The sequence below is a fragment of the Nelumbo nucifera genome, chromosome 1 (genome assembly GCF_055504915.1).
Source record: "Nelumbo nucifera cultivar China Antique chromosome 1, China Antique-T2T, whole genome shotgun sequence".
Taxonomy (NCBI): domain Eukaryota; kingdom Viridiplantae; phylum Streptophyta; class Magnoliopsida; order Proteales; family Nelumbonaceae; genus Nelumbo; species Nelumbo nucifera.
The window spans coordinates 22,928,430-22,950,233 of record NC_142649.1 but is presented as its reverse complement, the minus strand read 5'-3'; the positions used below and the strand labels follow the sequence as shown (position 1 = coordinate 22,950,233).

Genomic DNA, 21,804 nt, shown 5'->3' with positions numbered 1-21,804 from the left:
AAAGTCCCTCACTACTTCACTGAATCTACCAAGCATGCACTGGAGATTGTTTCAGCCCATAGATTGCCTTCCTAAGTCTACAAACTTTACCATCCTCCCCCCTGAGCAACAAACCCTGGTGTTTTCTCCATAATACCTCCTCAAGAAGATCACCATGTAAGAAGGCATTTTTAATGTCAAGTTGAAAGAGGGGCCAATCGTACATTGCTGCTAAAGAAATCAACACCCGAACTGAACCAATCTTAGCCACAGGAAAGAATGTCTCCGTATTGTCAACACCATACAACTAAAAGTAGCCTTTTGCCACTAACCGAGCTTTTAATTATTTCATACTACCATCTGGAAGATATTTCATTGTGTATACCCACTTACATCCATCAATATGCTTACTAGGAGGGAGAGTGGTAAGCTCTCACATGTGATTGTATTTGTATGCTAGTGCAGACAATTCCTCTTCCATTGCTTGCCGCCACCTTGGAGAGGCAATGGCTTCCTTGACAGTCTTAGGAATGGAAACAGAGGATAACAGAGATATAAGCTATCAATGGGAAGCGGAAAGGTGAGAAACAAAAACAAAATGGGAAATAGGATGAGATGTACAACTACGTATACCTTTCCACAATGCAATGTGAAGATGAAGATCAGAAGGAGGCACAACTACTGGATTTGTTGACAAGGAATGAATTGGAGGAGCCGGTGCTCTTCTATGAGTATACACTTGCGTGATTGGCGGCCTTTCAATATTAACTTGCATTGGAGAAGATGATGACGAGACACAATAGGAACTGTAGGAATGGAGTCCGCAACTAGAATAGGAATCGGAAACATAGGAAGAAGAAGACCATTAGAACTAGAAAAGAATGTAATAGACTCAAAGAAAGTAACATCAAAACACACAAAGGACCAATGGGAGCTAGGGTTGTAACACTTGTGCCCTTTTTGGGTTCTAGAATAGCCAAGAAAGATGCATTTTGTAGCACGTGCATAAACTTATTCAGTCCAGGCCCTAAACTATGAACAAAACAAATACAATAAAAAACTTTGGGAATAAGAAGGAAAGAAGAAATAGTAGGGAACAAGACTGAGAAAGGGGACTGACTTCCAAGGATAGACATAGGCATATGATTGATGAGAAAACATAATGTAAGGACAACATCACTCCAAAAACGCTTTGGAACATTCATATCATGCATGATGGACCGAGTAGTTTCAAGTAAGTATCGGTTCTTTCACTTAGCCACGCCATTCTGTTGTGGGGTGTAAGAACAAGAAGTTTGATGAATTACATCGTGTTGCTCTAAGTATTGCTAAAATGGCGTTGAACTATATTCTTTTGCATTGTCTAAACGAAGGATCTTAATATGGACACCAAATTGAGTAGGAATTTCAACATGGAATTTTTGGAAAATAGAAAAGAATCCACTTCTGTCTTTCATAAGATAAAGCCATGTCATCCTTGAGTAATCATCAACAAAAATTACAAAGTACTTGTAGCCATTGTACTTTGGACCCCAAACATCTAAATGAACTAATGAAAAAGGACTAAAAGAGACTTTCTTATGTTTTCCAAATTGACACGACTCACAATCCAAAGATTTAAGATGACTTAAAGATGGAACAAGTAACTTCAGGGCTGTAGTGCCATTGGAGAGGATTAAGAAAAGACTGAAGTGCTACTTTTAGACCACCACCATCAAGGTAATACAACCCACCTGCTTCATGCCCTCCACCAATCTTCATCCCCATCTTGAGATCCTGAAACACACAAAAAGAATAAAAAGTTAAAGAACAATTAAGTGATTTGGTTAATCTACTAATAGACATAAGGTTAAAAGGAAATTTGGGTACATATAAGACAGAGGATAAAAATAAAGAAGTGAGGTCAACATCACCAACACCACAAATGGGAGAAGTAGAACCATTAGCAAGGGTAACTGTTTGGGACATGGAAAACTGGGAAAGAAAAGAAAACACACCTAGAGTCCTAGTCATATGATCAGAGGCTCCAAAGTCAATAATCCAATGTGAGGGTTTAGATGCCAAACAGGCCATACCTGAATGAGCAAGAGTAGCTATGTTCTACTGAGAGGATGTTTGAAGAAATTTCTCATACTCACCATTTCCTTCCCGGAAACACTTGTAGATGTGGAGGGTGTCCAATCAACTTGTTGGTTCTCACTAATTGCGCCACCACCACTAGTCACAACATGATTGGGCAAACACCTCCTCAAAAGAGGGAAGGGCAGATCCGCCTAATATTTGTGCCCGAACAGGTTCATATTCCGATTTCAATCTCACTAAAAACCTTGTCACATCAAGTTGTTCCCTTTGTTGCTTCTGAATTTTAACATCCAAAATCAAAGGGCAATACACATTAAGCTCATTACGAAGATTTTTCATACTTGCATAATACTCCTCTAGATTCTGATTTCCCTGCTTCAAGTTGAAGTACTCCTGATAAAGTTGGTATACTCTAGTGGTGTTATCTTGGCCAGAATAAAGTTTCTTAGCATGGTCCCAGATCTCCTTTAGCTGTATCCAAGAGAATAAAATTTACACTAATTTTAGGCTCCATGCTATTCCACAAGTCATAATTTGTGCATTCTTCTGTTCCCACTCACTATACCCGGAGAGTCAGAAGAGGGTTTTTCTTCCCTCACATGTTTCACCTTCTTCTTGGCTCTTAGAAACACTTCCACCGATTTAGCCCATGCCACATAGTTCTCACCATTTAATTTGATGGAGGTCATTTGTACATTTAGATAATCGGAGGAAATCATAACACCAGTTTTATTATCACTACCCTCTCCAGTTGTTGCCATTGTAAAGAAAAAAGGTCACCACACACCACAAAAGGAATTCAACTACAAGAAAATCACCCTTCACTACACAGCACTACACCACACACCACACACCACACCACAATTAAACAACTATTGTTAAGACACTACTGCTGTCATAGGGTTCAGCATGAAAAAACCCTACAGATGTCACACACATTCAGACATAAATAGGGAGAAAAACAGTCCATACGCGCACCTATCAATCAGCACTGCCACAGTCGAAATCCAGTCCAAAAGAGATAGAACACACCATGCTATCTGCTGACTATAGGGTTCTGTTCACACCTGTCCACAACCAGCCCTCTTTGAGTCATCACTTGGAGGATTTCTAGCAAACCACCAAAATAAACACCACCACAACAACTAGAGGCATAGTTACCTCCTAGATGGAAAAACAACCACTCCTTTTTTCCCTCTTATCGAACCTCCAATTGGTTTGTGAGTTATTTCAAAAATCAGGTCTGATATGGCAATCCAAGGAGAAAACTGAATTCTAGACTGATTTTCTAGTGCTCTGATACCAAGTGAATGGTTCGATTAACACTAGGTCAGTCCTAGGTCTGAAGTAAGAAAGAAAGAAAGAATAAGAAGAGAGAGAAGAGAGGAGAGAAAGAAAGGGTTCGGCCAAAGAGAAAAGAAAATTACTCTCAGCCGACCCATCTTATATTTATAGTCTTTGCATTATAATACAAAAGATAACTCTATCCTTCATTGAGTATGGGACACAACTTAAACATAGACAAAATAGACAACTCATTTTTAATTAAAAAGATAAATGACCAAACTACCCTTATATTGTCGACTCTAACGATAAGAATGATGGTAGAAAGACCTAACTACTCATACGAGCCCGGATCTCCTGCAATCAAAAACTATGCACACATGGCATCCAACCACACATCGAGAATATCTTCCATACATTATTAAATTCATGGGAGATGTTCACAATGTGCCGGTGGATGTCATGCTTTCAGAGTGTGTGCAGAGTTTTTGCTTATAGGAGATCCCATACAGAATAAAGTCAACAAAAAGACAAAAACACCCCTTATTAGACGACAATAACTTCTAACACTCCTCCCTTGATTTGGAGTATATTTCATCATCATCCAAGCCTTATCCCAATTATATGGGATTGGCTACATGAATCCTGTTTTACCATTCTATTTTGTTTAGTGCCATATCCATTGCTAAATGATGAGCACTTAAATCATTTCTTACTAACAACCCATGTACCTTTTTGGTCTGCCTATAGCCCTTCTACATCACTTCTTTTTATAGGTGCTGTAAATGGCCTTCTATGCATGTGACCATAGCATCTTAGTCTACTTTCTCTCATTTTCTCATCTTTTGAAGCTACTCTTAGGTTCCTTCAAATGACTTCATTTCTAACCCTATCCTCCCTAGTTTTCCCACTCTTCCATCTAAATGTACATATTTCTGATACATTTATTTTCTTGACATGTTGTTTCTTGACTGCCCAACACTCTGCTCTATACAGCATTGCGGGTCTTACAACCATTTACAAATACAGTCCATTCTATTTTGACTCGAATGATGAACAGGTCGTCAAATTAATCTTCTAATTTTACACAGGGCATAGAAAGATCTCACTAAGTTTTTTCTCCCTTATAATGTAACAATCGACTTCAATGTTCTTTGTCCTTTCAATGGAAACTGGGTTTGATGCAATATGAAAAACACCTTGATTATCACAAAACAACTTTACAGGAAATGCAATGGAAGACCCAACCTCTTAAAGCATTATAACATTAATTCACACATAGTATGAGCCATTGCCCCACATTAGCTTCAAAACTGCTCTCAGAAGCCATACTTTGTCTCATTCTTCCAAGCAACAACACTGCCTCCCAAAAAGATATTGCACCATCAACATTACATTTACAGCAAATAATGTAATAGTCAAATAGTTCAGCTTCCCAACTTATATTCTATACCTCTCTAATTAACCAAACAATTAACCTCAGCTAAATTTAGTATTAATATTCATAGGGAATCCACAGGTTTCACCCCTGACAACCACATTTCCTCAAGCAAATCAAGGGCATCTTTCTGAAACAAATTGACTGGGGAGCTGGAACTAAAGATTATAGAGAAACAAATTGATGATGGGAAGAAGATCAATGCTCAAGGGATACAAACTAGGGCAGTACAATTATGCTTACCTTTTCAGATTGTGGTTTGTGCTCAACCACCATTTAGATAATGTGATCATTTGATCGTATGCCCTTCAATCATCTTCCCTGTCTTGATATCCCAAGGATGGAAAGATGGTAATGGAGCAGTCAAGAAACTTAGCCAACTTTCTATTAGACATTAAATCAAAAGAAAATAGAACATAAAGTATGGAGGACAAAGACAAGGAGGAACCAAGTAAGTCATCATCTAAAGTAACACTTCGAGAGGTACGAGATTGAGAAAGTGAAATAAACACAATTGGGGACCCAGTTATATGATATAAGGCTCTAAAACCTATTACCCAAGTAGACAACTGAAATGATTGGATCAACTTGGATGTAAGACAAGTATACCTAACTTGGCTACGATGGCTGTATTGCTAGATGATGGAGTTGAATAAAAAAACCTTTCATGATTTTCACATGAAACAGATATCTTATTCCTTGCAGCATTAGTTGATGTCAATAAATCAACTAGAGTTAGATTACCAATAGTGTCTTTTTGTGACAAATGTATGATTGCTCCAATTAAATGGAGGCCCATAAAGATCACACAGAAATTAACTGTATGTCTATCTAAACCATAGTAGATATACTTTTGAAGACCTTGTCCTCCTACATCCTCCCTTGGAACCCTATCACCACCACAATCTACAACACCCCAAGAACCACTACCATGACCTACAACTACACCATGATGTATTCTACTTCCCTTTCTATGCCCTACACCTGTCAAACCACATCCTGCACTTTGGAAAGCTACAAGGCTTAGTTGTCAACAATAGTAACTGTTTGTCTCGTTCTACGTGAGGGAGAGAAGAAATCGAGAAAACAACTCAGTTAATAATGAAAGTTCATTACTCTATAGAATTTGAGCATGAATTGACGCTGTTGGCAGATGTTGTTGTACACAATTTTAGTACCGCAGGGGTACTTTTGTAATTTCTTCATACTTTATGTTGTACGACCAGACTAGTATAAATAATATCTACTGCACACGCCTGCAGTATTCTTTTGGGGCTCAGTCCTCTTGCCTCTCCTCTCTTCTCTTCCTCTCTTCCTCTCTTACTCTCTTCTCTTGCTCAACATGGTATCAGAGCAAGTCGTCCAGGCCTGAAAGGTGGTGTCAAGCAAAACTGTTGTGTTCATCCTCCAATGTCGAGCAGTTAGTCTCTTCATCTCCCAGAAGCTGTATCCATCTGCTGTTCGACCTTAAGCAAGAAGATGCCTGCCTGACTTTTCACCTTCCAGCGCAGAAAAGAGTTCTAGTTATAGAGACTTTTCATCTTCCAGCCCAGATGCTGTATCCATTGTCTGTTCGGCTGTAGAGAGGCTATCATCTGATGTTCGTAGAGAAAGTTCTGGTTTACAGAGAGGCTATCATCTGATGTTCAAGAAGGTACTGTTCATCTACTGTTCGGGTGCCCTGGTATTCAACTGAAGTTTTTTTGTATTTTCTTTGCACCCTTTGATGGACTGTTGATTCCCTAAGATCCGACTGTGGTGTTTCCTTCTTCTTTTGTATTACTGCTGTTCGGCTACCCTGTTGATGGACTGAAGTAGCCTTTTTTTTCTCTTTGATCTCATTGACTGTTCGGCTGCCCTGAAGTTGGTATTGGACCAGGTCTGCCGATTAGGTGTGTGGTGAACTTCACCTTGTATCTTCCATTCTGTGGAGGGGTCATATGATCTCTGTAAAACCGTAGATCATACAGACCTGGTTATGTACTGCAACTGCAGTGTTTGTCTTTTGGATTCCTACAAAATCGTAGGTCATACAGACTTGTTCAAGTGCTGCAGCAGCAGTGTTTGTTCTTGGCTCCCTGTGAAACCGTAGGCCAGAAGGACCTGTTTGTATGCTGCAATAGCAAGTGCTTTTTCTTTTGTGGACTGAAGGTCATAAGGACCTGTTTCTGTAACAGCTCTGTGAGGCAGTGCTCCTTCTTTGGGTGCTGTGTTTTCTTAAACCTGAAATCATGAGTAGTGAAGATTCAGCCACATCTGGAGTTTCCTCAATGCTGAATGGAATGAGTGGGGGTGGTGACCTATCCTTTCCTATGGCTGCTGTCTCTCTTGATGGTTTAAATTACCTAGAGTGGTCAAGAGGGATCAAGTTATACATCACTGCAAGGGGGAAGATAGGCTATATTAATGAGAGAATCAAAGAACCACCCTCTGGGAATGCTGAATATGATAGGTGGAATCAAGAGAACAATATGGTTATGTCTTGGCTCTTGGTCTCCATGCAATCTCAAATAAGGAAGAATTTCATGTGGGCTGAAACTGCAAATGAGATCTGGGAACAAGCAAAATCTACATATTCAGAACTGCGACACTATGCCAAGATCTATCAACTGCAGGCAGCATCATCTACTTGTAGACAGGGGGAGAGATGTTTATCAGTATATTACTCTAACTTGACTTCTGTCTGGAAGGAGTTGGACCATTACCAGAATGTGGATTGGAAGTGTGATGAGGATGCCAAAATGTACAAGAAACTTGTCTCCCAAGCAAAGAGTGTTTGCCTTCTTACATGGTCTGAATCCTATGTATGAATCTATCAGAGTACAGATTCTCAGTTCTAAGGATCTTCCATTAGTTCAGGAAGCCTATGCTCTTGTACAATCTGAAGAGAGCATAAGGAATTTGATGAACAGCCCTAGTGGGGATGCAGTTGTGTTGGCAACAAAAGGGGGTGTCTCTACTAGTGTGGGATCTTCTTCCAGGAAAGGAGATCTCCAGAAAAAAACAGAAGAAAAGGACAAATTGTGGTGCACTCATTGCCAGAAACCCCAACACACCAAAGATACTTGTTGGGATCTTCATGGGAAACCAAAATGGGCTCAAGATCTGACTAAGAAGCAAGGTTCAGATGTGAATAAAAGGTCCGGACAGCAAAGTACAAAGAAATACCACATGGCCAACATGGTTACTCGGGAGAATCAGCCCCCCATTCCTATTGTGACTCAGACACATCTCTCTGGATTTGACCCGAAGGAGGATATTATGAATTCCTTCCGTGACCATTTAGAGCTCTATGGTAGAGCAATTCGTCAGATGGATGCTCCCCCCTCAACCTCATTTGCATCTACGTCAGGTAACCCTACCATAGCTTTCCATGTTGCTTCTCACAACCTTGACTCTCCATAGATCATTGATTCTGGAGCGTCAAAACACATGACTGGTACGTCCTCTTACTTTCAAACCTATCACCTTCTTTCTGAAAGAGACAAGGTGAGACTAGCTGATGGATCATACACTTCCATAGCTGGTCAAGGAACCCTCTCTCTTCCTCTTGGTCTTACCCTTTCTGATGTTCTTCATGTTCCAAAATTTCCCATTAATTTGTTCTCTGTTAGTAGTGTTACTAATTCGTTAAATTGCTCCATGACTTTTTTCCCTTCTCATTGTGTGATTCAGGATCTAGCCTCGGGGAGGACGATTGGTAGGGGACGTATGGTTGATGGACTTTACATGTTGGAGAATAAGGCTGGTCTTCATGTTACAGAGTCTATGTGTCAGTCCTGTAAGAGTAAAGTTTATTTATGGCATTGTCGTCTTGGTCATTTGTCTCTTGAGTCTTTGAAAGTTGTATTCCAGAACTGTGTAAATCAATGTCTGTTTCCGATTTCTCTTGTCAAACGTGTCAGTTAAGTAAACATTGTAGAACTCATTTTCTTCAGAAAAATAGTAAATCTGAATTTCCTTTTCACATTGTTCATTCTAATGTATGGGGCCCTGTTACTTTACCATCTAAGAGTGGCTACAAGTATTTCATTACCCTCATTGATGATTATTTGATATATACTTGGGTATATCCGATGCGAACCAGGGAGGAAGTACCAAAAATTATCCAAGATTTTCAGTGGATGGTCTTCACTCAATTTCAGACTGAAATCCAAATTTTTCAGTCAGACAATGCAAAAGAGTTTTGTCATAGTGATGTCATAGAGTTCTTTGCTTCGCGTGGTTCACTTCACCGTAGCTCTTGTGCCCGCACACCACAACAAAATGGTGTGGCTGAATGGAAGAACCGACATCTCCTTGAAGTGGCTTGGGGTTTACTACTTCATATGAATGTCCCCAAACATTTTTGGCTTGAGGTTGTTCTTTGTTCTACCTACCTCATTAACCGTATGCCCTCTCATTGGTTAGAGTACAAAGCCCCACATCAGCTTTTCTTTCCTAAGGCCCCCCTTCTTTCTATTCCTCCTCGTGTATTTGGTTGTCGGTGCTTTGTCCAAAATCTGTCTCCCACCCGTGGGGAATTGGATTCTCGTGCTATCCCTTGCATATTTCTTGGTTATTCCTTCACTCAAAAGGGGTATCGTTGTTTTGATTCTGTTTCTCGGAGATTCTATGTCTCCATGGATGTTTCTTTCTTTGAAGATGAGCCTTTTTTTTCCTATTTCTCCTCAGGGGGAGTGTAGGCATGAGGAGAAACTGGTTCAGCTCCCTTCTTTTCCTGATCCTCCACCTTTTCGTGTCTTTTCTCGTCGTCGCAAAGGCCAACCAAATTCAAGAGCTGTGGAGAATCCAGAAGCTGTACCTCCAGTGCCACCAAACTCCTCAGGGGAGGATCATACCCACTCAGGTAACTTGGCTCCCAATGATGTTCCTGATTCTATTGAAATTGATTCCTCTACTGCTAATGACCTTGACCTTCCTATTGCTCACAGGAAAAGTGTTAGATTGTGCACCACTAAACATCCCATTTCCAACTTTGTTTCCTATGAGAACATTTCACCCTCATTTCGTGCTTTCCTTACCTCTATTGACAGTGTCCCTATCCCCAAGAATGTGGCAGAAGCTCTTTCAGTACCTGAATGGAAAAATGCCATGAAGGAAGAAATTAATGCCCTTCATAAAAATGGCACGTGGGAACTTGTTGATCTTCCTAAGGGAAAGGATCCAGTTGGATGTAAATGGGTGTTCACTGTCAAGCATGGGGCTGATGGAACGGTGGAGAGGTATAAAGCTCGCTTAGTGGCAAAGGGGTTTACTCAAGTGTATGGAGTTGATTATGCAGAAACTTTTGCCCCTGTTGCCAAGATGAACTCCATTAGCGTTCTTTTCTCTCATGCTGCTAATCTGGATTGGGATCTACATCAGCTTGACATCAAGAATGCATTCTTGAATGGTGACCTTGAAGAGGAAGTTTATATGATTCAACCCCCTGGTTTTCTGGCTCAAGGCAATGAACAGAAAGTGTGCAAGTTGAAGAAGTCTTTATACGGGCTGAAACAATCACCAAGAGCTTGGTTCAGCAGATTCCATGTTGCGGTTCAGCAGAAAGGATACAAGCAATGTCAATCAGATCACACACTGTTTGTGAAAAGAGGAGAAGGTAAAATGGCTGCCTTAATAGTATATGTGGATGACATAATTGTTACTGGTGACTGGAAGGATGAAATTCAGAGGTTGAAGGGTTTCCTTGCCACTCAGTTTGAAGTGAAGGATCTAGGACCTGCCAGATATTTCCTTGGAATTGAAGTTGCCCAACCAAAAAGGGGTATCTTCATTTCTCAAAGGAAATATGTCCTAGATTTACTTCAGGACACTGAAAAGATGGGGGTGAAGCCAGTTGACTCTCCCATTGACCCCAACCATAAATTAGGTGACAGCCAAGGTAAACCTCTCAAGGATGTGAAACAGTTTCAGAGGCTTGTAGGGAGATTGTTATATCTTTCTATGACTCGTCCAGACATTGCATATGCTGTTGGTGTCCTCAGTCAGTTCATGCATGCACCTAGGTCCACTCATCTTGAAGCAACAGAGAGAATTCTCCGATATCTAAAGAAGTTTCCTGGTGCTGGCTTGTTATTTCAAAGGCATGGGCATTTGAAAGTTGAAATTTATACAGATGCAGATTGGGCTGGATCTCAAAGTGACAAAAAGACTACTAGTGGCTACTGCACCTTTATAGGAGGGAATCTTGTTACATGGAGGAGTAAAAAGCAAAATGTGGTGGCTAGATCCAGTGCTGAAGCTGAATATCGTGCAATGGCCCACGGAGTAGCTGAAGGTATGTGGATAAAGAATCTGTTGAGTGAGTTGGGTTTCCCAGTGGACAAACCTATGACTCTATTCTGTGATAACAAAGCAGCTATAAGCATTGCTACTAACCCAGTGCTACATGATAGAACAAAACACATCGAAGTTGACAAGCATTTTATCAGAGAGAAGGTCATCACAGGCGAAGTATGTACTCCCTATGTCAGCTCTGAGAACCAACTTGCAGACATCTTTACAAAAGGGCTAAACCATTCCAGACATCATGATCTTTGTGACAAGTTGGGCATGATTGATATCTATGCTCCAACTTGAGGGGGAGTGTTGGCAGATGTTGTACACAAGTTTAGTACCGCAGGGGTACTTTTGTAATTTCTTCATACTTTATGTTGTACGACCAAACTAGTATAAATAATATCTACTGCACACGCCTGCAGTATTCTTTTGGGGCTTTCAGTCCTCTCGCCTCTCCTCTCTTCTCTTCCTCTCTTCCTATCTTACTCCTCTCTTCTCTTGCTCAACAGACGCATATCTAAACCTCAACCTTAAAAGGAAATGAGCAACATCAAAGCTGTCCCATTGTTGTTGTTGTATACTGAAACTTTTATTGAGTGTTTGGTATACATTCAACTCGTTACAAAAACAAAAAGAAAAAGAAATCTGAAGAGTTTCATAGTAATCATCTATAGAGACAGTGAGAAGATCTAGCCACAGGGCTATTTTTGTACTTTTACTTCTTTTGTTGTACATCTATTTTCTGTACTCTTTCTTTTGTACACTAAGGGCAGATTTGTCCTTTTACTTTCTTTAATATAAATATCTCTTTTAGGGTGTCAACAGTCACAAGGTGACACACCCACCAAACTGTTTGTTCTTTTCTCTCTTCTATTTCTACCATTTCGACTTGACTCTGACATGGTATCAGAGCAGGTCACGATCTGATCTGCATATAGTATCTTTTCAATCATCTCTGTTGCTGCTGTCTCAAGAACTCTCTAACAGTATTTGAGAGGCTCTTGAGTGTCTTTGAATCTTCTTCCTAGAGAAGCTTCAGATCTGAACTTTACAGATCATTTCTCTGGAATGTTGTGCCATCAGATTTCTCCTTCTTCTTGGATCTCCTTGTAGAGACATCGAATCAGCCTAAAATCTTAGATCTGGTGTCGCCCAGAGCAGATCTACTGAATCCTTTTGGTTTGGTTTGCATCAGTTTTGATTTTGAAGGGTTTTGATCCACTTTTCAGTTCGGCAGAATACTACAGTTACCTTTTTTTGGACCTCAGCTGAAAGGTACTCTCTTTTCTATCCTCTAGTTCGAATTTTATTGATTTCCTTGAAGTGTGCATTGCTGTCATTTGTCCTTCAATGGCATTAGAAAGGATGGAGGTTCTCCCTATTAAATTCAATGGCACAAACTATGCTTTGTGGAAGTTTAACTTTCAATTCCATGTCGAAGCCAAGGGTCTTTGGGGATATCTGGATGGTTCTATAGCTAAAGTTGATGATTCAGATATTAAGGGTCTTAATCAGTGGAAGATCGACAATGTAAAAATTGCATCATGGATCCTAGGATTAGTCAAAACTGGCATTGCAATCCCTATGAGAGGGTACAGGACTGCCTATGAGATGTACAAGTACCTTGAGAAAGTTTATCAACAATCGAACACCTCTAGACAGTACCAGATAGAGGTTGGCATCTTCTCATATGATCAGGGAGAAAGGAAAGTCCAGGAATACTATGCAGGGTTTATTAACCTCTGGATAGAGTATGAGTTAGTACACATGGGAAAGGATCCGTCGGACTGTTGTGTGAAGTATATGAAGGAACACTTTGATAGAAGGAAGATTATGCATTTTCTAATGCATCTCAGGCCTGAGTTTGAAATTGTCAAATCTAATATCCTGTGCTTAGGAACATTTCCTAACTTAGATACTCAACCAGATTTTCTACACAGACCACTCTTGATAGGAGAAAAGATTCCAACATTGATGCTGTCTTCCTGGAAACAAACCGAAAGGGAAGGACTTCTCTAAAGTATAGTGCTATGAATGTAAGGAGTTTGGGCATGTCGTCTCCCATTGCAAGAAAAAGAATACATGCACTTATTGTAAGCAGTTCGCCCATATCATTACTGAATGCCCTACTCGGCTTCAGAAAAGTGGTGGATCAAATCAGAAGAAAGGAAACAAGAAGGCCTATCAGACTGTTGTAGATGGATCAGATGCCTCCTCTATTACCTCTGTGGTTGCCCAAAATGACACCTCTGGTGGCATGTCTGAAGAACGGATTCAATAGCTCATGTCCTCGGTCATTTCCTCAGCCTTCTCTGCTATTGGCCTATCTGGTAAGTCACCAACCTATTGTCCTTCACCAAATCACCTTTGGTATATTGACTCAGGAGCCTCTAACCATATAACAGGGGCCACACTCAGTCAGTATCCCAAACCCCATCTTCCCAATAAACACATTGTCACTATAAATGGTGAAAAACTAGGTTTACTTGGCTGTGATAATTTGTATTTACCTACCTCTATGTCATCTCCGTTTCATTTATCCAAAACTTTATTTGTACCTAAGCTCACCACCAATTTAATTTTTGTTGGCCAACTTGTAGAGGAAGGTAACACTATCTCATTCACTTCTGATGGCTGTTTGATACAAGACTAGCAAACTGGGGAGGTGAAGGGGAGGGGGCATAGAATGGGACGACTATTTGCTCTGGAGTTTGAGAAGAATAAGGCTGCACCTGTTTTTACTTCTTGTTTGCTTTCTACCACTTCTAGTTTTGAGTCCTTTAATTGTAATAGTGATTGGCATTTGTGGCATAAACGCCTTGGCCATCCGTTTTCTAAGAAACTTGATTAGTTATTTGCTTCTAATAGTTTACATGTTTCTACTATTTCCTTTAAGAATGTTAATAAAGATTGCACTACTTGTGGTTTATGTAAGAATCATATTTTACCTTTTCCTTCTCACTCTGAGAATGCTACAGTTCCTTTTCATTTAATAGATAGTGATGTTTTGGTCGTCTCCTGTTGTTTCACAGTTGGGTTATAAGTACTTTGTAACTTTATTGATGACTACACCCGTTTCACTTGGATTTATTTTCTTTGAAAGAAATCTGAAGTTTATTCTGTATTTAAGCACTTTCATGCTTATGTTACTACCCAATTTGATGCCTGGATATGTGTGCTACGATCGGATTCAAGGGGAGAGTATTTTGATGGGGATTTCCAAACTTACAACATGGAATTCAATCCCAAAAATCCTGTCCAGGCACCTCACAACAAAACGGGGTAGCAAAAAGAAAGAATGGGCATATTTTGAGTGTAGTCAGAACACTTCTACAAGATTCCCATGTACCCTCTTGGTTTTGGGTGGAGGCGGCCAACACTACTATGTATCTCATAAATTGTCTTCCTTCATCTGTTTTAAATAATTCTTTTCCTTTCAAAACTCTCTTCCACAAACCTCTAGATCTATCTATGCTTAGGGTTTTTGGTTGTGCTTGTTTTGTTCACCTTCCACCTCATGAATGCACAAAGCTAACTACACAAGCGGCTTTGTGTGCCTTTATGGGGTACAATTCTGAACATAAAGGATTCCTTTGCTATGATCCTTCGGTTCATCGTATTCAAATCTCTCGTAATGTAGTTTTCCTTGAGAGTGTGTCTTTTTTTGAACATATTGTAAAATTTCCAGCTCCTTCCACTTATTGCACAGTTTTGACTCTACAAGTACCTCAAGCATACCAATATCACCTCCGCAGCAACTTCAGACTTACTTCAGGAAGCAACGGTCTTCTTCAGTCTCAATGCCCCCCTCCGCTCCACCACCAGCTACTGATCCAGTCACTCCAACTGCCCCAATAAGTGCACCTGATCCTCCACTTGAACCCACTGTACCCACTTTACGTTGTTCTTCTAGAATTTCTCGCCCACCTGATCGCTATGGTTTTTCACCGGACCATAGCTCCTTCTCTACTATTTTATCTACCACAGACATTCCCATATCTTACCAACAAGCTATAGTAGAACCACACTAGAAAGATGCCATGGATTCTAAGATCCGAGCCCTTCTTGAGAATGACACCCGGGACTTGGTCAAAGCTCCACCTGAGACATCTCTCATAGGGAGTTGATGGGTCTACTCCGTGAAATTGAAATCTGATGGGAGCCTAGATAGATACAAGGCTAGTTTGGTTGCACAAGGCTATAAACAGGAATTTGGGATAGATTATGAGGAGACCTTTGCTCCTATAGAAAAAATGACACTGTACAACTTTTGATAGCTATATCTGCAGCCAAACAGTGGACAATCCATCAGATGGACATAAAGAATGCTTTCCTCCATGGGGAGTTGAAGGAGACAGTCTATATGAAGCCCCCTCCAGGATATTGTACAGACCCACAACTTGTTTGTCATCTGAAGAAATCACTCTATGGCTTGAAGCAAACTCCTAGAGCCTGGTTTGAGAAGTCCAAATCTGTTATCACTGATGTAGGCTTTATCCAGAGTTCTTCAGATTATTCTTCATTCATTTTAAGGCGGAAACAGAGAGTGACGATCTTACTTCTTTATGTCGATGATATACTCATTACAAGGGATGATGTAGAAGGAATTGCTGAGCTGCAATAGTTACTCAGTAAATCCTTTAAGATGGACTTAGGGCCTCTGACATTTTTCTTGGGGATTTTAGAGAGCCGAAACTCTAGGGGCTATTTTGTTAACCAACAAAAGTATGTGGCTGATCTAGTTAAACTGGCCAATCTTAGTGATTCCAAGATTGTGGATACCCCACTAAAACTGAATTTGAAACTTAGCAAAGATGATGGTTCTCTTCTAGAAGATCCTACTCTTTATTGTCAACTAGTGGGGAGTTTAATCTATCTCACCATGACTCGGCCGGATATATCATATGCAGTCCAACTGGTGAGCCAATTTGTGTATTCTCCAAGACAACCTCATTTATCTGCAGTTCATCGGATCATTAGATATGTACGAGGCACCTTATCACATGGGATATTCTTCTCCTCTTCATCCCCCATTAACCTTTCGACTTATGCAGATGCTGACTGGGCTGAATGCCTTGACACCTAACAGTCCACTACTGGCTTGTGTGTATTCTTAGGCAACTCCCTTATCTTGTGGAAGTGCAAGAAACAACCTACTGTATCAAAATCTTCCACTGAAGCTAAGTACAGAGCTATGTCTTCCATGTGTAGTGAAACCATATGGCTCTGAGCTCTTGTACTTGAAATACTTAATGAACCATCACCATCTATTCCTCTTTATGCAAACAATGTCAGTGCAATCAAAATTGCCTCGAACCCTATCTTCCATGAGTGCACCAAACACATAGAAGTTGATTGCCACTTCATCCATGACCTCCTTCTTGAGGGTGTTATATCCCTTCCCCATGTCTCCTCTAGGCTCCAACTGGCAGACCTATTGACAAAAGCAATTACTTGGGCTCGACATCTATTTCTCATGGACAAACCGATGCTTATTCCTAGGCATCAGTTTGAGGGGGAGTGTAGAGACAATGAGAAGATCTAGTCGTAGGGCTATTTTTGTACTTTTACTTCTTTTGACGTACATCTATTTTTTGTATTCTTTCTTTTGTACACTAAGGGTGGATTTGTCCTTTTACTTTCTTTAATATAAATATCTCTTTTAGGGTGTCGACAGGCACAAGGTGACACACCCACCAAACTGTTTGTTCTTTTCTCTCTTTTATTTTTGCCTTTTCGACTTGACTCTGACTCAACATGACTAATTGACTATCACCTTGTTGAAGTAGAAAATACTCTTGAAATAATTGATAAACTCTAGCTCTCTAGCAACATTATTTTGACAAAGGTATAAGTGTTGAACATGTTCAGAGATTTCCTATATTTAAAAACATAAGATTGATACTTTTAAGTTTGGATTCCATAATACTCTACAACCACATCATGATTTTGGTGTTCTCGTATATTCTTTCATTGTAATCAATAGTACCAGATGTAAGCTTAGGATCTGTCAAACATTTGAGAATGCCCTTTGCAATACAAAAGACTTCCATTGATTATCGTTGGGCAGATAATTTTACCATTCAATTTAATCAAAATCTCTTAAACAGCACCTTGAACATTGAGATTTGGATTTGCAGGAGTGCAAACAAGGATACACATCAAACTAGGGTATGAAAGAACTAAACATACAATTGAAAGTTCTTGGCATCTCTGATAGAAAATGAGAGAGAGAGAGAGAGAGAGAGAGAGTAAAATACCTCAGGAGGGTCAAATTCCGCACCCAAGTTGCTGAGTTTTGAATGAGCTTCAGCATAATCCTTGAAAAATGTGTCCTGATCATCTGCATATTTCTCAGCATATACCTGAAAAGTATGTCAGATTTCGTCAATATGGGCTACATCATATATTCTCACAAGTTCCTAATAAATTCAGGTAAATGAGAAATTAATTTATTCCTTTACCTTAAATGATGGATCTTCAAATAGAACAGCATCAGTTGGCAAAACCAGTAGATCTTCATCCCTTGTCTCCTTGATGTCCTGTGAGATCAAGGATCAATCATCACTAGAAAAAATAAAATCCAAATTATTATATGATAAAGGATGTTACATGTTGATACTTTGAAGTAGGAATTGTCAAACTTCAACCATTGCACAGTCCACGATTGTCCTCCTGGTGCTCCTGGTCCATCTTTCTGTCATGCAACCAGTAACATAGTCTGAAATCAATGCCTAACAAGAAATACAAGCTTTTTGATTGTTCAATTAAATGTTCCATTTCTTTGTTTTATGTGCGTGAGAGAGAGAGAGAGCAGAGATATAATGATTGAAACCTAGAATCATAATACATAAGGACCTGAAGACAGTAAACATACTGATTTAACAAATATACCTGCCTTCAACTAATTTAAAAATTAGACTGGATTTCTGTATTAGATTATAAGGTGCCATATTTTCCTAAGAAAGATCTGGTTGTATTGTATTAATACAATGATAATAGTAATAAAGACATTGATGACAATGACGATGATAACAATATCAACTAAATGTTACTGTAACAAAGAATAAGGTGTCAGCTACCACAATTTTAGCCTAAATGAAATCCAAGAGCCAAGTTAAGAATCATAAATCAAATCATACCACCATTAAATATGTTAGCCCATTCAATTAATAAGCCTACTGATATTGACTGTAAGCACATTTAATTGATCTGAGTAATTGATACTGAGAGACTAAAGTTGACATTATTGATATTGCATTTTAAATGGTTAAAAGAAATGAGCATGGTGGCAGATGTGGGATAACTATTGAAAATGCATTTTAAATAGTTGAAAGAAAGGTAAGGTCGCAGATGCCCATAATGTGGGATGCTTGCATAACTGTATGTAAATTCATTCTTTACCAATATCTAATAAAAAATTAATAGTTAGAAATAAAAAAAAGACATTTCTCATGACAAGAATGGCTTTGTGCTTAAAACATGTATGATAAAAAAATCCATAAAAAGGGAGATTGAATGGAAAAGAAAATGTTTTCTTTTTCATTCAAATAACCACCATTTCAAATGGAAAATTTTGATCTACATACTGTATACTTCGTTTCTGGCTTGCCCCAACCACTACGCTCTGGCCTAGACCTCCCTAAAGTGTGTGCTCCAGATAATGCAACAATTTCCTGTAAAAAACAGCCCACTGTTGAAATAGACTAATGGAGACAAATGATAAATAAAATCCAAGAATCATGTATGGAGTACATCGAATGTAACCTTGTCATTTAATCCCATCCGGTAGAAGACATCACGTAAATGAGCAGCAGGTGATGGGGGACCAGCATCTAAACATAAAATGAAAACCTTAAAAGTTAGTTTCTGGAATAGCAGAAAAAGGAGTCATTACCCAATGATGCTCCTTGCTATCCAGGGTCATGAGATCGATAGACTGGATATGGACCTAACCTTCAGCATTTTTAATGCACAAAGTGGCCACTCTCAGACTCAAATCTATGTTCTTGCACTTGTCATTTGTCAGCCTAGGATTTTATGATTGCACCAAGAAATGGACCCTGGTTTATAGAATAGTTTAAGAGTTTCTGAAACAGATTAAAACTGAAAGTGGGAGTGTCAACGAGTTGGGCTGGGGCCAGGTTCATATGTACCAAACTGGGATCCTACTATGTTCATCAGTTCCAGGTCTTGTCATGTTAGGATCCTGTGTAGAGTGGGTCCTAGGTCCAACCCACCATATTCTCAGTGCTGATTATATATCAAGTTTAACTTCTCTTATACAAAAGAGAACAGTCTACTTTTCTAAATAGGTGATTCACTTAGTATGCTTTTTTGCTCACATACAACTAAAAACATAAGACAAAAAGTAGATTCACTTCCCTATATGGTGAACAGTCTACTTTTCTAAATAGGCTATCTTTTATGGACAACTTTCAAATAAAAATTGAAAAAATAGAGCACTATTAATAATGAAACAAAACTCCGATCCAAGGTTTGAATAGGACTGAACTCTGAAGTCTGAAGTGGACTAGAGGATTCAACACATGCTCGATCCAGAGGGCCCCCTCTAATGATAAACAGTCTCGATTTTCTGCCATGGGGCTAGAATAGAGTAGGTTGTGTAGCAAAGATCCCTCTTCCCAACTTAATAAGATTAGAAAATTACTTTCCTTTTTATCTATCAATGAAAATTTCAATTTATTATATGAATAAATTCCAAATTTCAGCAAGATATTAGGTAAAAATTTGACAGGATTCAGTTAAATAATCAATTTAAAAAATTAAAATTTATACAATAATAAAAAACAATAAAAAATAGTTATTTAGTTGAATATTTTGTTTCATAATATGTTGTAAAAAATATCTAATTTTTTTGAAAATAATATACTCTTAATTATAATTAATCACTCAGTCAAAAAGTAAGAATGAGTAAAATATAGCATTATAAGGTAAGAGAGCAATACTATTTCTGAAAGTTCACTTATTAACTTGGTACAAAAATGTATCATGTTTTGATAACTTAAACTAGTTAATTTATCAAAATTTACAAGAAAAGATAAACATTTAAAATAATTATGATAAACTAATAGAAATGCTATTTTTATATTTATTTTCAGTACATGTGCATGTGATTAAGTGTACCCAATTACCAAATTTTCATTATTTTTTACTTCTGATTTTTATCTCTTTGTACAATGCAACTGATTATGGATAGCTAGTAGTTTTGGCTTTCTTCTTGTAAGAAGTTTTATTTTGTCATCCTAAGGTGAAATCTCTTCATCTTATTCTTGTAATTCTTTTCTTTTAATGATACTTTATCTTACTATCAGAAAAAGTATTACTATGTTATTAAATAGTAATACTACTATTTGGAGTGGGAGATTTGGAATAACGAGATTCATCAATGTGGTGATGGTGTTAAGCACAATTCTGAAACTTTTGAACTAGATTCTCTGCTATTTAGAGATGGAGATTTGGTGATCACAGAACATGGAAGAGGAGCTTGGTCAAGGAGTTCACTAGAGGAGGAGGTGATTCAGATGGTGGACTTTTTGCAAAAGGTGCTAAATGATCGGGAGCACAATGTGGAACATCAAAGACATGTAGGCAGAGGAATGGTGACCTATATCCAAGTTAACGGAAACAGATGGGGGAAATTTGTCAGGTTAAGTCCCTGGAAAGGAACAAGAAGAAAGCGAAGTATCTATGCCCCAAAAGAGGCAAACAAAATGTTGGGTATGTTAGACAGTGTATGCCCTTAGCTCCAATCATAATGATGTACATTATGACATTTAATGTAAATGAATAAAGTACATATTTGATTCATGTTATCATGGTGTGTTTCTGTGTAATACCCTTAAACTGGACACATATGAGACTCGTGTTAGTTTAGAATCTTCACAACCGTTGGATAGATCTGGGGAGATTTATCCTGCCAAGGCTAACACTGATGTGCCACCAAGTTGGTTGGGGTGGCTTGTCTCAGCTGCCAAGGTGAGACTTGAGGTACATGCAGTGTGAGTTTTCTTGAAACCCTGAACCGGACCAGAATTCCAGTATTGCCCTAGACCTTGGAGATAGATGGGCAAAACTGGAATGTTACACCTAACCCCTAGACTCGATTATGATACTGCACTATGTGTTGGATTGGGCTGTCTTTTGTATGCCAATCAGTGAGATCCTTAGAGGGGGTCAAAACCTGGGTATGTTGGGACAGTCCGATAATTCATCTGAGTGGGTGATCATAGTGACAAGATCAGCCCCTTTGTCGGACAAAGTGAATGATCGGTGTGAAAATTTGAGAGAAAAAATGAATTGATTGTATTGTTTTGGAAGGAGCATATACACAACTTTATATAGAATTACAGAGCTAATTTACAGGGTGATAAAATAGGAAACTAACTTTTCCTAAAAAACTAATTTCCATATCAGTGGGATTCTCCAATTAATATCCCATGATTCTAGGAAATTAAGTTTCCTAAACTGATGGACCTAAAATTATGGAGAATCAATCAAAGAGTCAATCTTCTACTTTCCAACACTCCCCCTCAAGCTGGTGAATATGCATTTTTCATTCCCAGCTTGGAGATAAGTCCTTGGAATGCCACACTGCAAAGCCCTTTTGTCAGCACATCTGCCAGTTGACCATTCGTTGAGACGTATGGAGTGCAAATTAATCCGCTATCCAGCTTTTCCTTTATGAAATGCCTATCTATCTCAATGTGCTTTGTCCT

General features: G+C 39.0%; 1 protein-coding gene across 2 annotated transcripts in view; it reads right to left on the bottom strand.

The window, feature by feature from the left end:
- The window catches only part of LOC104605785 (putative L-ascorbate peroxidase 6, chloroplastic/mitochondrial), an 85,352-nt gene that overhangs the window by 5,935 nt on the left and 57,613 nt on the right, over positions 1-21,804 (bottom strand). The window contains exons 6-11 of one of the 2 annotated variants that reach the window (XR_016078758.1): positions 18,833-18,900; positions 18,655-18,741; positions 17,688-17,762; positions 17,530-17,607; positions 17,326-17,430; positions 1,713-1,755 (exon numbers count right to left, since the gene is read on the bottom strand). Coding sequence is in view for 1 of the 2 variants with exons in the window: in XM_088892054.1 (XP_088748180.1) it covers positions 17,326-17,430; positions 17,530-17,607; positions 17,688-17,762; positions 18,655-18,741; positions 18,833-18,900 (413 nt within the window). In the remaining variant the exon portion in view is untranslated. The remainder of the gene's footprint in view (positions 1-1,712; positions 1,756-17,325; positions 17,431-17,529; positions 17,608-17,687; positions 17,763-18,654; positions 18,742-18,832; positions 18,901-21,804) is intronic. The other variant, XM_088892054.1, reaches the window with a different exon arrangement.